Genomic DNA, 17,138 nt, shown 5'->3' with positions numbered 1-17,138 from the left:
AGTTGATTATAAATACAGTTATGTTTAGTTAATCGTTGATCTAGTTATTTTCAGATGATCATGGATACAATTAATTGCTGTTAATCGTTAAACTAGTTATATTCAGATGAACATCTCAGTTAATTCTTAAAACAATTAATGTCATATGAAAAGGATTTCAATTGTCTCTCTATGAATGTTGGAAATTCTTAATTAAACTGTCTTTGTTTTGATATGAAAATCATTATGTTACACATCTAATGTACCTTCCAACTTGTAATGATCTGGACCCGATGGAATAGTAATAGGAACAACTAATTTCAATATAAGGGAATGCTGGTACAGTATAACTCTAAGAATCGTATCATTCTCCCAAAATGCAAGAACTTGAATTATCCACTGTTGAATTGATTGGAACAACTACTCAGTAAATTCATACAACCATGCTATAGATGTGTAAATTAATCAATGACTATATGACAAGTTACAAACATGAATAAAGTGGAACCTGAATGGTAAGATGTGGCTGCCAATACGTCTCAGGTTGGGTTTGCCTTTTTAATGACTATGACATTTTGAAATACACACACCAATGCTGTTGCTACCTTGCATTACTGTTAGAGCTGACCTTGATAGTGAAGGTGTTGGGCCGGCGACCCCTTAACTTTATGGTGGCCAAATACTATGCACCTGATATTTGTGAATGTACGTGTCATGTCCCCTCCTCAATTTTAGTTTTGGGCGACATAATTAATCTATCTCCACATCCGATAGATTAATATCGATTTCAGGCAGGATGCTCTCCAGTCACAATGGGGTATTTAATTTAATTTATTCTAGAACTTTAAGTGACTATAGGACGAAAATGACTTGTAATCCCGCATTCCTTGTATGTGGTACCTTCCCCTCATTCCGAGGCTATATATTTATGAGTTTGCATTGGGATTAACACACAAGAGAATTTATGAATTACATTATTCTGAGTTCTGGTTGCTTTAATGTGACTGGTCTGGGACGTTGAGGACGAAAACCCTCAGTCTGGGAACACAAAGGGAGTTGGACGTAGCCCCAATCTTCCCCATTTTCAGTTTGCATTGGTGTGGGCCAAAGTCAGCAATGGTATGAAAACAAGTAAGTTTGATTGATTATTTCTAGAAGGAATTGTTGTTCACAGGAGTTCACTTGCAGTATATTTGGTTGATTCTGAAGTTAGCAGCCAAATATCTTCACACGTCTGGTACAGAATACAAACTGTATTTGCTATCCTTTAGGGTAAACTCTTCCTTGACAGGATTACAAGATTGCATTGGAAAGGGAGTTATAAGAAAGAAAAGGAACAAGTGTTTAAGGCACGACTAATATAGGTACTGAGGATTTGAACAACACCAAAAAACCTTTACGGAAGGCTGGAACTCCAAACTTAGCACTTAATAGGTGTTGTTTGAATTACTATATCTTTCACATGCGGTATTCACAGTCAAAGCGTCAAGTTGCTGGTGTAGAAGATTACAGATCGGGATTTGTTGTTAACCGTGGCTGTTAGTTGGACATTTGTGTGACACTCTTCTCAGGCGGATTTTAAAAATACTCGACTAAAACACGTGGAGCACTGTATTTAAGTGGCCTTTACCAAGACCGACAAGTTTTTTGGGAACGTCACAACGGAGACACGTGTTCAAGAAACTTAGGAAATAAGACGTGATTTCCCACAGCACGTGGCCAAGGTATAAATAATGCCATTCCAGTTTCTTGTGTGTTCTCTTCAGGCAAATCTCTCAACACTTTCATGCTCAGCATCGACATACAGGATTGCATATGCCAGGTACCATATTCTCCTTTGCGATTGGTCTTTTGAACAAGTTGTAACTGCTGAACGTGAGTTGAATGTATTGTCTTGGTGTTTTGGTGTAGATTGTAAATGAGTGTGAACATTATTTACAAGTTAATTGTTGGCGTTCAAAATAAATATGTAACTGTGTGAAATAACCTGTCGTATCAAGCTCAATACTATATTATCTGCTAGAAGCTGATTTATTGAGTTGGAAGCATAACTTACTGCACAAAGTAAATTTAAAATATATGCTCAGGTTTTCAGTTTTCAGTACCATTAAACAATATAGGTTGAATATACAGTGCATGGTAATTGTTTGATTAAATTTCCCTCACTGTTAACCAGTAATTTCTGAACCTTTTTATTCAAAACAAGACCAGTTCAAATTGGCTAGTGTAGCTTGGGTATGATTGGAAACTGTTTGATGTAAATCCTATTCACAGTGATCAGTATTTTAGCTCCTATCTGAACAGAGATTATTACAGTGGTATCGGCGGCACAAGTCTTGCCAGCTTGTGGGAAAAATTATTTTTGTAGGTTCATTAAACAAAATGACAACTGGGAATGAGTAAAAGGCAGTATACATTTCGTCATGTTCAGCCGGAACAGACAGAATCTTCAGAACATTTTGTAGTGGAAGATAGTTATTCAGTAGATGAGGACATAAGTTTTGGGCCAGAAGTACAGGTTGAACAAACTACTAGAAGTGAACAGGCTTAGGAACAAGCACCAGCTTCTCCAATTGCAAGAATTGACGAAGCAATGGACAAGGAAGTAATGGAAACTTTGTGGGCCATTAGAGATGGGCAAAATAACCTCGCTACAACATTACAGCAGCTCACAGGTGCCATGCAACAGTTAGCTCCTGTAAATAGAGGAGCACCTAGCAACCACAGTGGGGGTGGTAGCATAGTAGGTTCACCCCGTGCAACAAGAACTCCTACTCGAAATATAGATAGACCCTTGATGCCCGTTTTTGTGGGAAATAATGCTGAAGAAGAAGTGGCTCAACTCATAGCTCCAGCTTTGTTACCTGATAATGTTATGGCAATATATGATGAGTGGGATTTACTTCCGGATCCTTACTTGATAATGTTATGGCAATATATGATGAGTGGGATTTACTTCCGGATCCAATCAAACAAAATTTGACTTTTAATCAATATATGAACCAAAAGAGGGATGCTGAGAGACCTCAACATGATAGGTGGTCCAGGATGCAAAACAGGGATCTTAAACATGCTATGAACAAAATAACACTTCCCACTTTTGATGGCATCAATAAAACTACAGCCAGGGCATGGATTCATAAGTTGGATACTTACCTAACACTCAAGCCCATGATGGAAACATAAGCTATTAGATTTGCCACGATGCATCTTGAGGGAGCAGTCTATGATTGGTGGCACCATGGACTAGTTACCTAGGATCACGGTCTCATCACTTCATACGAGGTTTTCAACTCAAAGTTGATTACTCGTTTTGATAGGACAAATATTGAGGTTTACTACAGGGATTTGGCCCAGTTATGACTGAGCTGGACCTTGGATCACTATATAGATGAGTTTTAGCGGATATTAGTGATGGTATCGGATATGTCCGAACAACGCAAGGTGATGTTATTCACAGAAGGATAACAAGACAGATTTAGGGGTTTGGTTAAAGTCCTAAAACCAAACACCTTGGATGACGCCATTAAGATTGCTCACGATTTGGACTCAACTACATCACTGTTACAGCCTCCTAAGAAATCCTATAAAGAATCCACTTCTTTTAATTGAAATAAAAAACAGCAAAAGACAAACACCTGCAGATTGGATTTTGAGACATGCAATGAACCGAGGAGGAAGAAGTTATGTTTTACTTGCAGGGAGTCTAGGACTCCTGACCACAGATGCCTAGGTAAAGGCAAAATCCACTACGTTGAGGTCCATTCTGAGGAGGAGGAAGAGGTAGAAGAGCCACAGGAAGAGGATAACAGTGCGGACAGCGAGGAGGAGGAGGAAGTTGAGGGGCAGCTCAGTAAAGATAAGAAAAAAAAAACCCTACCGAGCAGCCTCTTGTTTTAGCTACCCTTTCGAGTGATCCAGCATGTCATCATTTCAGGGTGAAAGGGGTTGTTAGAGGCGAGCGTATTATTTGCCTTTTAGATACACGAGCCTCGCATAATTTTACCAGTACACAGATGGTATCTAGGAGGGGTTTACAGATAGTGGCCATACCCGAGTTTGATGTTAAGGTAGCTGGTGGAGAAGTTTTGAGGTGCATAGAGAAGGTAGCTGGTCTTCAGATTCAGTTTGATGGTTATTTTCTAGAGTCTGATTTTTATGTGGTTGATTTGGATGGACTGGATGCTATTTTGGGAAGACAATGGTTGAGTACTCTTCGTAGGTATACATTTGATCATGAGACTATGTAGCTGGAGTTCTTACAGGATGATAGATTGGTGATCCTTAGAGCTATTCCTGATAGTGGTCCCAGAGTGATTTCAGCTCACAGGATGGAGGCTATTTTGAGACACGATGATATAGAGTGGGCTACTCAGTGTTTCATCTTGTCCAAGGAGACACAAGGTACAAGATAGCGATATCACTGTGACATACAAACAGTTATAGATAAGCACAGGAGAGTGTTCAAGGATATTCCTTCTGGGATTCCTCCAGATAGAGGATTTGAGCATATTATTGAGCTTGAGGAGGGAGCCAAACCTGTTATTACTATGCCTTATCGTCATCCTAGGCATTACAAGGAGGAAATAGAGAAGACGATAAAGGAGCTTTTGGACATGGGGCATATCAGACCCGACTCTAGTCCCTTTGCGTCTTTAGTAGTGCTGGTTAAGAAGGATGGCACCCTTTGGATGTGCATAGACTACCGCGAATTGAACAAGAGGACTATCAAGAACAAGTACCCGATGCCTCGCATTGATGAGTTGTTGGATGAGCTTCACAGGGCAGTTTACTTCTCCAAGATAGATCTTCGCTCAAGGTACCATCAAATATGGGTCCGGAAAGAAGATGTGCATAAGACAGCCTTCAGATGCCATTACGGACATTACGAGTTCTTGGTGATGCCATTTGGGCTCACTAATGCACCAACCACCTTCCAGTCATGCATGAACCATATTTTTAAAAAACAGCTAAGGAAGTGCGTTTTGGTATTCTTTGATGATATATTAATTTACAGCAGAACTTGGGAGGAACATTTACAACATCTGGATGAGGTTCTTAGTCTCTTAGAGGAAAACTTTCTATTTGCAAAAGAATCCAAGTGCGAATTTGAGTTGACTGAGATTCTTTACTTGGGTCATGTGATTGGTGCTAAGGGAGTTAAGGTGCACCGGGAGAAGATTAGGGCGATTTTGGATTGGCCACCATCGAAGGATGTATCAGAGTTACGGGGTTTTCTTGGTCTATGTTCTTATTAGTGGCAGTTTGCCAAGGGTTTTTCATAGGTAGCTGCACCCCTCACTGATTTGACACGGAAAGGGGCTTTTTCTTGGACAGAGGACGCTATGGTAGCATTTGCTAAGCTGAAATAGGTGATGAGCTCGTGCTCAGTGCTAGCACTTCCTGATTTCTGTAAGCCCTTTGTTTTAGAGTGTGATGCATCGGGAAGTGGAATAGGGGCTGTTTTGATGCAGGACCGTCACCCCATTGCTTTTGAGAGCAGGAAACTTTGGGGTAGTGAGGTATTATATTCCACATATGATAAGGAGATGCTGGCCATAATGCATGCCTTAGCAAAATTTAGACAGTATTTGGTGGGAAGTAAATTTACAGTTAAAACTGATCATAATAGCTTACGTTACTTCCTAGAACAAAAGGAATTGAATGAAAGACAACAGAAATAGGTCAGCAAGATACAAGCATATGATTTTGACATTGAATATGTCAAGGGGAAAAATAATATTGTTGCTGATGCTCTTTCTCGTAGGCCCTCAGTGTTGGATTGTTACGTCACTTTCTAGATTTCAGTGGATTGGAGATCACAACTACTAGTGGAGTATTCTAAAAATGCACACGCATGTCAGATTATGAATGGCATACTTCAGGATGAGCGGTACAAGGTACTGAATGATATTATATATTATAAAGATAGAATTTACCTAGTACCCAATTCTAAACTAAAGGAGGACATTATGCGCACCATACATGATGCACCGACAGCAGGGCACCCAGGGTTTTTCAAAATCTACAGGCAGATTAGAGAGAGATTCTCTTGGAAGGGGCTTAAGGATGATGTTCTACGGCATGTTAGAGAGTGCCAGACTTGTCAGCTAAACAAGTCAGAACAGGGTTTTCCTGCAAGATTACTTTAGCCCCTCCCCATTCCAGCTCAGAGATGGGAGAGCATTTCTATGGACTTCATTATCGGGTTGCCGAGGGTCCAAGGCAGGGATTGCATCTTTGTAGTGGTGGACAGGTTGACCAAGTACGTGCATTTCTTCGGATATCTGTAGATTGGTCAACTTCCGAGGTAGTTGAATTGTTTTTTTGAGAGATTTTCAGACTCCATGGATTACCTAAAACCATTGTGAGTGACAGAGACAGTAGGTTTCTCAGTACCTTTTGGCAGGAGATTTTTAGATTGACTGGTACAAAATTGACTCCTAGCACAAGTTATCATCCATAGACTGATGGCCAGACCGAGATAGTGAACAAGTGGGTGGAAGGTTACATGAGGAACTACATTGCAAGACAGCAGAGAGTGTGGGTCAAGTGGCTGTATTCGAGGGAGTATTGTTATAACTTCACCTATCATATGTCTATTCGGATGACTCCTCTCCGTGCTCTCTACGGCTATGAGCCTCTCTCTTTTATTGATTTGGCCTTATCGGACAGCAGAGCACCATTAGCCAGAGATTGGATTGAGGAACAATAGGACATCCTCCGAGCTCTTAGAGATAATATTTAGCAGGTGCAGAATCAGCAGAAGTTGTACGCTGACCGACATCGCATAGAGCGGAGTTTTGAGATAGGAGATAGAGTTTTCCTTCGGCTACAGCCTTACAGACAGAGCTTATTGAAGAAAAATGGGGCCGAGAAACTTAAGCCTAGGTTTTATGGGCCTTACTGTATCATCAGGAGGATAGGGGAGGTCGTGTATGAGTTGGAATTACCTGGTGACAGTCGGATCCACAACATCTTTCATGTCTTGTGCCTCAAGAAGGTAGTGGGCCCGCAGATTGTGCCTTCAAAGAGTTTACCTCCACTTGATGATGTGGGTAAACTTATTTTGGTACCAGAGGAGGTGATTGAGATTAGGGAGAAGAAGCTATGAAACAATTTTGTTAGGGAATATCTGGTCAGGTGGAAAGACTTTCCTTACGAGGATGCCACTTGGGAAGGTGAGTTCATATTGCAGCACCCAGTGTTGAGATTGCTTGAGGGCAAGCAATCTCGAGAAGGGAGGACTGTCATGTCCCCTTCTCAATTTTAGTTTTGGGCTACAAAATTAATCTATCTCCACATCCGAATAGATTAATATTGATTTCAGGCAGGATGCTCTCCAGTCACAATGGGGTATTTAATTTAATTTATTCCAGAACTTTATTAAAAGGTATAGAGCTAAGTCACTTCAATGTTTTAAAGTTATTTACTTTATAAACAACTTTAAGTGACTACATGACGAAAATGACTTTTAATCCCACATTCCTTGTACGTGGTACCTTCCCCTCATTCCGAGGCTATATATTTACGAGTTTGCATTGGGATTAACACACAAGAGAATTTATGAACTACATTATTCTGAGTTCTGGTTGCTTTAATGTGACTGGTCTGGGACATGTAGGACGAAAACCCTCAAGTCTGGGAACACAAAGGGAGTTGGACGTAGCCCCAATCTTCCTTATTTTCAGTTTGCATTGGTGTGGGCCAAAGTCGGCAATGGTATGAAAACAAGTAAGTTTGATTGATTATTTCTGGAAGGAATTGTTGTTCACAAGAGTTCACTTGCAGTATATTTGGTTGATTTTGAAGTTAGCAGCCAGATATCTTCACACGTCTGGTACAGAATACAAACTGTATTTGCTACCCGTTAGGGTAAACTCTTCCTTGACGGGATTACAAGATTGCATTGGAAAGGGAGTTATAAGAAAGAAAGGGAACAAGGGTTTAAGGCACAACTAATACAGGTATTGAGGATTTGAACAACGCCAAAAAACCTTTACAAAAGGCTAGAACTCCAAACTTAGCATTTAACAAGCGTCGTTTGAATTACTGTATCTTTCACAGGCGGTATTCATAATCAAAGCGTCGAGTTGTTGGTATAGAAGATTACAGATCAAGATTTGTTGTTAACCGTGGCTGTTAGTTGGACGTTTGCGTGACACTCTTCTCTGGCGGATTTTAAGAATACTCGACTAAAACACGTGGAGCACTGTATTTAAGTGGCCTTTACCAAGACCGACAAGTTTTCTGGGAACGTCACAGTGGAGACACGGGTTCAAGAAACTCAGGAAATAAGACGTGATTTCCTACAACAGGAAGCCAAGGTATAAATAACACCATTCCAGTTTCCTGTCTGGTCTCTTCAGGCGGATCTCTCAACACTTTCATGCTCAGCATCAACATACGGGATTGCATATGCCAGGTGCCATATTCTCCTTCGCATTTGGTCTTTTAAACAAGTTGTAACTGCTGAGCATGAGTTGAATGTACTGTCTCGGTGTTTTGGCGTAGATTGTAAATGAGTGTGAAGGTTATTTACAAGTTAATGGTTGGTGTCCAAAATAAATATGTGACTGTGTGAAATAACCTGCTGTATTAAGCTCAATACTATATTATCTGCTAGAAGCTGATTTATTGAGTTGGAAGCATAACTTACCGCACAAAGTAAATTTAAAATATATGCTTGGGTTTTCAGTTTTTAGTACCATTAAACAATATAGGTTGAATATACAGTGCATGGTAACTGTTTGATTAAATTTCCCTCACTGTTAACCAGTAATTCTAAACCTTTTTATTCAAAACAAGACCGGTTCAAATTGGTCGGTGTAGCTTGGGTATGACTGGAAACTGTTTGATGTAAATCCTATTCATAGTGATCAGTATTTTAGCTCCTATCTGAACAGAGATTATTACAATACGACTTGTAGTTTGTCACAAAGACTCTCTACTAGCTCCTGCCACGTTTGCGTTCAGTGCTATGACCTAGGGGTGACTGCTGAAAGGGTTTGCGAGAGTCTCCAATTGGGTAATCGTTGCATGTGTTTCAGATTTTCCCACACATCTCCCCCTTGATTCTTGCCACAACTCCACTGTCTTCTGTTGTAACTCCTACTCTCTTCTGTCGCACTCCCATTGTCTCTTGTTGCAACTCCCACTGTCTTCTTCAAGAGTGATTCGACTATCTTTGTACGTGCATAGCTTATTCCTTCTACTTCTTGCTAAGTGTGGGTCTGCTAGAACAATATATTAATCTGCATTCTCCATTCTTAAACCTTATACAATCTCCAACGAGAGACTGGGGCTATGTCTAGCTTCTCAAATTATCTTAAGGGGTTTATTCTTTAAGAAAGCACACTCACATTCAAGCAACCTGTTATATTTTGATCAATATCATATTTTCATGGTGTGAATCCCAATGTAGCTCCCTGCTTTTATAACCTCGATATGAAGGGAAATAAAAACAACTAGCCAATGTGGGATAAAAGCCAATTTCGTCATTTAGTCACTTAGGTTACTTTTGTTATAAAATGACTTTAATTCATAAAGTCACTGTATAAATCAACTTTATAAAATAAAGAGACTTAACTATAGGAAACTCCACAACTAAAATATATCTTCAACAAAATCAAATAGAATCTTGTGATTGGCTGGCATCCTCAAAATAAATGCCATTAGCCTATCTGGATGGAAAGATAGACCAACAAGGCGCCAGAAAGCCTAGTGCGGTGAAGGGGACATTACATAACCTTTGGATGCAACTATTGCAAGTATAGTTCTGACAGATGTGTACTGGGCAATTGGAGCAAAAGTTTCGTCATAATCAATCCCTTCCTATTGTGAGAATCTTTTGGCCACAAGTCTGGCTATGTGTTTCTCAATACTTCAGTTAGGTGCTTGCTTGATTTTGAATAGCCATCTTGAGGAGACAATAGATTTGTCTTTGGGTCTTGGCAGAACATCCCAAATATTGTATGGATTGATATTCCTCAATCATGGCATCTCTCTAGGCTTGAGATTTTAGAGCTTCTTCAACATAAGAAGGTTCAGACTTAGTGAATTCATTTATGTGAGTAACAGAACATGAATGATTCCTTATCGTTTTGGTTTCATTAAGCATTTCATCAGCTATCACATTATTTTCTTCAAACATTTTCCTTGCCCATAAGGGTCTTTTATTGTTGAGTGGATTTGAATTTTCTTTAGGATTTGATGTAGTGGTTTCATTACCTTTAATGCTAGTCTCCCTCTCAATCATAGCACTTTGATCATTTTCAGGAATGGAATTATCATTGGGGTCTTTTATATCTTCAGAAGTTTTGAATGCAACATCTTCATCAAACTTAACATCTCTACTGATTTCAATTGTTCTTGATCCTGGCACATATACCCTATAGGCTTTAGAAGAATCACTATAGCCAACGAATATATTGTTCTTCCCTGATGGCTCTAGTTTGGTTCTTTTCTCCTTAGGGATATGAATATATACTGGACAACCAAAAATGTGAAGATGACTTAGATCAGGTTTGTTTCCTAAGAAAACTTCTTCAGGAATTATGTTTTCTAAAATTGCACAAGGACATCTGTTTTGAATATATATAGCAATATTTAATGCTTCAACCCAGAATGACGTATGCAAATTTTGATCGTGCATCATTGCTTAGATGCTTCAATGATAGTTCTATTTTTTCTTTCTGCTACTCAATTCTGTTGAGGATTATATGGTACAGTATACTCCCTCTTAATCCTAACAGATATGCATAAATCTTTGAAGTTTTCAGAGATATATTCTCCTCCATTATCAAATCTTAAAATTGTAATCTTTTTTTCTTTAAATTTTGATTGGCTTTGAATTCTTTAAATTTGATTAGAACTTTATTTGAATCTTTTAATTGAATAAAATATATCCAGGTTTTCATAGAAGAGTCATCTACAAAGATGATGTAGTATGAAAATCCTCCTAATGAAGGTATTGACATAGGCCCACATAGATCATTATGAATAAGTTCAAGAATGCTCTTAGTTTTACGTTCGTTGGAATGGAAAGGAGTTTGAGGGTTCTTTCCTAATGCACATCCTTGACATATACCTTCATGTTCAGGTTTAAGGTTGGGTAGACCTTTTACAATTTTCTCTATAGAGTCTCCTATGCTAAATCTCATTTGACATTCCAGTTTCATGACTTCGAGATAGATTTGTGGAATTACAAAGTTTGTATAAACTTCCTTCTTTAACTCCAATAGAAATAGCATTTTTAATGTTTGAATTCTTCATCCCAGACAACATTTTATGTTCTTGAAAAGCAATTCGATATCCTTGATTTGCTAGACCAGATATAAAGATAAGGTTTCTTTTGATTCTTGTTAGAAGTTGTAATCTTTCCTTGGTGTGTTTATAAACCAAGGTTAGAACTCCTTTCTTTATTGTTGTAATATATTAGGATATAAGCCAAGGTATCCTAATATATTTCTTTTTTGTCCTTTTTCCACTACATCTTATTTTGTCATCTAGTGGAATATGTGAGGACAAATATTTATTGTAATTTCTAATTTAGATTATTCCTCCTTAAGAGGAATCTCACACTTGGCCTCACACACTTATGAATGGTGGCATTCATAGACATGGGGGTTACATTCTAACTCCTCTCTCTCATCTCTATTTAAGAGATGACCCTCTTCTCTCATTTCACAATGAGGTTTCTTCCTCTTCTCAATTATTGTATGAGCATTGCTCTCTATCTCTCTCTCTCTCTCTTCCTTCTTAGGCTTTTCATGCCTCATTCATAATGTCACAAGGGGTTTTCTTTGCTTTCCCCTTTCCAAATATCTTGTCTCATGGTGTTGGAGCTATAAGCTTTCTCTCTCCTATTTTATGGTAATATCTTTTCATGCATTTACTCACTTAGATTCTTTCTTGGTATTGCTTATTTACAGATTTCTTTTTCCATTTCTAACAATTCTAGGAACAAATGGGACATTCTTTACGTGTAAGTTAACTACGGTACTTCGATGTATTGAAAAAGTCCCAATTCCTTTCACAAGGTAAGTGGAGTTGTTGCCTATTGTCACTTCTTCAGTTGAATATTCTTCAAGAGTCTCAAATTTATCTCTAAATCTAGTAATATGTCTGCAAGCTCCACTGTCAACTATCCAGGTGTTTTTATTGGAGTTTATCTCATTCGATAGGGCAAGGTAGTATAATGAGTATTTTTCATCCTTGTCTTCTACTTCCTTGACTTCGGCTATGTTGATAAGATTTTTCTTGCTTTCTGGACAATACATGTGAGTATGTCCAAATTTGTCACATTTATAACATTGAACTTTTGACAGGTTTCTTTTCTTATAGGTTTTCTTCCCTCTCTTCCTTTTGATTTTCCCTTTCTATTACTTGAATTTATATGCAATGCTTGAATCTTTTCCACTTTGTTAGAGATGATACCTCTTGAGATTAATTGAGCCTCTTCTTGGGTACATTCATTTTTGAGTATATCAAATTTGGGTATAGATGGACGACTGATGCACTGAACAAATGATTCCCATGATATTCCTAAGAGATATTAGAGATGATAGAGAGCTGATCTCTTAATTCAGAGATTTTGGTAGAGAGTTGATCTCTTGTTTTAGAGATTTTGGACAAGTAGGAGTTGATTGTATCTCCTTTGTCCATCTTGATGTTTAGAAGTTGTTTTAATGTAAGCATCTTTGCTTGCATTGTTTATCTCAAATGTGTCTTGTTTATCATAAGTGTTTGTAAGTTTTGCTATTTATTGAAGGATATGATCTTTAACTCCACCAATGATAATTTTTTGGCCTTATTGTTCCGTCTTTTCCAAGTTATTAATTTCATCTTTGGGTATTTCCTCGTTTTACTCTATAAATGACTCCAATTCAAGTTCTTGGAGTATTGCCGTGATTCAAATTTTCCATGAAATGAAGTTGGAGGCACCTTCTAGTCTATCCTCAACTCTGATATTGTTCACCATGATTTGATTGAGTAACGAAGTATTTTAGTGATTAAGCAAAAAATATCACAGTTGGTTCAAAGGTTTGTTCTTCCTACGAGGGTCTGATACCATGATAAAGGAACTTAGATCTGAGGTAGAGCAATCAAATCTTCTTTTATTATCAAATGCAAGGATAAATATATATGAGTTTTCCTGATCACAAAAGTTGACTTTGATTCCGGGCTATCAATCAACTTGTATTGTTGTGAAATGTAAATAACCAATACTGATTGCAATATTTTATTGCAGGTAAGTGCAGATATATTAGATTGAAGGTAATAACATGGAATGCTTTGATGTGTTTCCAAGCGATCATGATATACAAGATATATATGAATGCAAATGGTTGTGTCTTGTGTAGAGACATGACTCTGCGTGACCTTTGGACCCGTAGGGTCATGTCTGTACACAAGACATAACTCAAGATTACCATCATTAGTTATGTTTATTGCAAATTACACTTGGAGATAATACATATGAGAAGCCCGATCATAATTGGCGCTTGCTATTTATTCATACATAATCTGCAATATGAAACAGTAACACGATTATGAGGAGTCATATGTTCTGAGATGTTAACACAGAGAGATCGCTGCACTGTAATGAAGATTCAACGAGATCGAATAATTTGTGCTGTCAACTGACAGATTATAATATACACAAATATGTGTGTATACACACACACATATGTGTATGTATACACACACATGTATGTGAATCTTTCCGAGTAACAATCTGATATTATATATCGGACAGATGCTACAAATTCAACACTACTGTAGATCCTATGACAATAAATTTTATACACATCAAAAATAAAAATAAGAGAAAGAAACTTATGGACAATTGAATAGAAATGAAAAAATATATAAACTTAAAACAAAAACAAAATAAAGTAAAAACTTACCTCTTTCATGTAATAGAAGCTTTGAAAGGATAGGAATGAAGCTCAAATACTCAATCAAGCTTAACATATCAATCTCTCGATTCCCTCTTGCTCAACAGAGCTTTTTCTCAACTACCTATTTGCTCCACCTCAAGAGAAAATGATCTATTTGCACAACAAACAAGCCAAAAAGCCCAACTTAAGTCTTTTAAAAACATGCCTTTTCAGGGTTGTGGATGTGAAAAAGCAATTAAATTTACATTTAAAAAAAATTTCTATCACTTTTTGGCTTGGGTCTGCTTTTAGTCGAGCCAAATTCATGCAGGATTGAACCTTGTCTGGTCCAGATGAATCAGGTTGTTTGGGCACAAATACTGTCCAACTCCAGATCCACAGGTGGACCAGATCCGGACCTGGTTTGAATTGGACCAATTTCAGGGTTCGGGAGCAAGGAGCCAAGTAACAGAAACGATTTGTGTTTTCACAGTTGTGCCATTTGTGTGGAGAATAGCTACAGCTTAGGAGACTGCAGTAAAAACATATTTATCATAGTGAGAAGAATGAATGGTGGGCCATATGAAGATCAAGATGCCTTTCAAAAAAAAATGTTACATAGAATTAATTACCATGGGTGCTAGGGAAAGACTTCCTAGATCTTAAACAAGTCTAAGAAAGGGAGGCCTAAATGAGTGGAAATTGAGAAATACTTCAACAAATTAAAGGGGCTTGGGAGGCATGTTGTGAAAGATGTCTCCTAGAGTTTGGATAAGGAGCTGTCAAAGAGTTATCTGGGGCCCCTGATCGAGTCAGTTTATCAATCTGATTATTAATAACTAGGTCTGTAACTACTTTGCCAGCCTTTCCCCCATGGTTAAATGTGAATTCATCGAATTTAGAAATCTACTGGCTAACCATCGTACATCATTTACTATTGACTTATGTTTCCAAGATTGCACTTGACTCAGCGTCAGAGCATTGATTATAATTTGAGGCATCCTCAGCGAGAAGATTGTTGACACTTTCTGATTATTGCAAGATGTGGTCCTTTCAGCAGTGCAGTGGCTTCAGCATGATTATTTGTGTCCTTGCTAATGCCAATCATAAAATCAAAATGCACTGCTCTTTAGAATCTCCAAAAAGTTCTCCAGCTAAATCCCTTCCTGGGAGGAATTCCTAGAGTTTAATTATGCACCCCAAAATCATGAGCCTTAGTGTATCAAAATTTATATTTTGATCGTCTTTCAGTACTTATCTATTTTCAGTAAAGAGCTTGCATACTGGCTGAAGGGTGTGGGCTAATTTTTTTTTGGGTTAGTAGTAACCGAGAGATCATGGAGCTTCATACAGTGGATGATAATTTAGGTATGTATTACCTGTTTATATTTTTTGATAAACTGCATTATCACAGCGCTAGAATTTAACTTTGGACTTCTAACATACAAGATATTAAATACAAAAATGCTACCACCCAGTGGGTGTAACAGCTCAAATATAGAATATGTTTTTTAAATTAGTTTTCAGTTTAGACATGAGAAAATGGGTCTAAGATTAAACTAAATGATTGTGGTGATGAAAGACATGATTTCTATCTTGCTTTCTGAGCTGTAAGTATTAGCAGAAAATTTCATTGACTGCTCTAACAATAGAACATTCAGATGTATACAATGTTTATGAGCCACACATAGTAGCTGTATTATTTAATTAGTAATTGTTTACTAACCTACAATCTTGAATAGTTTATTTATAGCAACGTTTCACTTGTCGAAGGTTTGTTACAACTTAATTAGTTGTATTAAATGGATTGTCCTTTGCAAATGTCTTTCTTATTGTGTTTCTGGTGTTTATGTCTTGTCTGATTTTTTTAATCATACGTAAAGATGTTTTTTTATAGCTCTTCATTTCCTGTACTCCAGGTCATAGGATTGGTGGAAAAAAGGGCAGATGATCTTGACTATGTTCTTGTAGACACACCAGGCCAGATAGAAATATTTACTTGGTCGGCTTCAGGAGCCATAATAACAGAAGCTTTTGCTTCCACTTTCCCCACTATAGTGGCCTATGTCATTGATACTCCTCGCTCAACAAACCCAATCACTTTTATGAGCAATATGCTTTATGCATGCAGTATACTCTACAAGACACGTCTGCCTCTTCTTCTTGCATTTAACAAGATTGATGTTTCTCATCATCAATTTGCTGTGGAGGTATGTTCAATATTACGCTCCAGCTCTTTAAATTTTACTTCTACTTTTATTTCCTGTATCCAGTAGAATGGCATTTGTTGGATTTTTTAATATTTTTTCAAATTCATTATAGAAGTTGAATTTTGTAAGCCTTCGGAAGAAAAATGATTTTGTGTGAAGCTGCTTTCCTTCGTAAAAGGTTTCTCAGTTATTGCCATAGATAGATTTCTGTGTATTGCAAATTTTGTGGGATTATCTTCATTGTGGAATGTCGTATTCTGTGTGAGCCTCCATAGAAAGTTGCCAGTCAGGGACTTTGGTATAGGATGGTAATATTATTGATTACTCCACGTGGGAGGAAAACACATTTAGTATTGTTATTCGGAATTCCATGTGCTTTTTAATGTTTGCCTTCTAAATCTCTTAATGTGCATGAAACATATTTACAGAGTTAATTACCAAGCAATTGTGTGCTCTTTTGTTTGCTAAAATGATTTGGAGATTTCAACGGGGTGCTTGTTGATGGTGGAACAATCTGAGAGTAATTCTCTACTTCTAATCTAGGGGTTACATGATTATTTTTACATGAAAAGGATATTGAGATTTAAAAAAAACAAAAGTTTTAATCATTATTATATAGCCATGGCATGCAGTTTTGTATGCTAGAATAAGCATCACAGTGAATGGCAAGAATTAATGCCATCTTTTGGATAATGTTTTTACCGTCTTTTGTTTATGAAATTTAAATATACAATCATGAAGGTACATAACTCTTGAATTAGGATCTTAGGTTATTATTTATTACTTTTAAAATATAAGATAAAATCATAAATGAAATAAGAATTATAGGATGCGTGTATTCAACACATTACACAATGTATACGTGAGGAAATTTTTTTGGGTTAAAAAATCCATAAAGTCAATGTATTATTAATCATTAAAAAATTGTCTAAAAAATTCTAGACCTATCTTGGGGATATCACTCCACCACACTCACATGCCCAATAATACCTCATATGCGTTATAAGTCTCCAAATTAAATTCCTTATCAATGATAGATAAGGACCTTAAATATAAGAGGTGTGTG

General features: G+C 37.4%; 1 protein-coding gene across 3 annotated transcripts in view; it reads left to right on the top strand.

Annotated features, from left to right (window-relative positions):
• LOC149579569 (GPN-loop GTPase QQT2-like) overlaps window positions 1–17,138 on the top strand; it is a 133,612-nt gene that overhangs the window by 78,527 nt on the left and 37,947 nt on the right. For all 3 annotated transcript variants that reach the window (XM_089785941.1, XM_089785931.1, XM_089785938.1), the window contains exon 5: window positions 15,782–16,072. In XM_089785941.1, coding sequence (XP_089642067.1) covers window positions 15,782–16,072 — 291 coding nt within the window. The remainder of the gene's footprint in view (window positions 1–15,781; window positions 16,073–17,138) is intronic.

Source organism: Cupressus sempervirens, chromosome 1 (assembly GCF_028749045.1).
Source record: "Cupressus sempervirens isolate cs-2001-9-10 chromosome 1, ASM2874904v1, whole genome shotgun sequence".
Lineage (NCBI taxonomy): Eukaryota > Viridiplantae > Streptophyta > Pinopsida > Cupressales > Cupressaceae > Cupressus > Cupressus sempervirens.
This window is presented reverse-complemented; position numbering and strand designations above follow the sequence as displayed.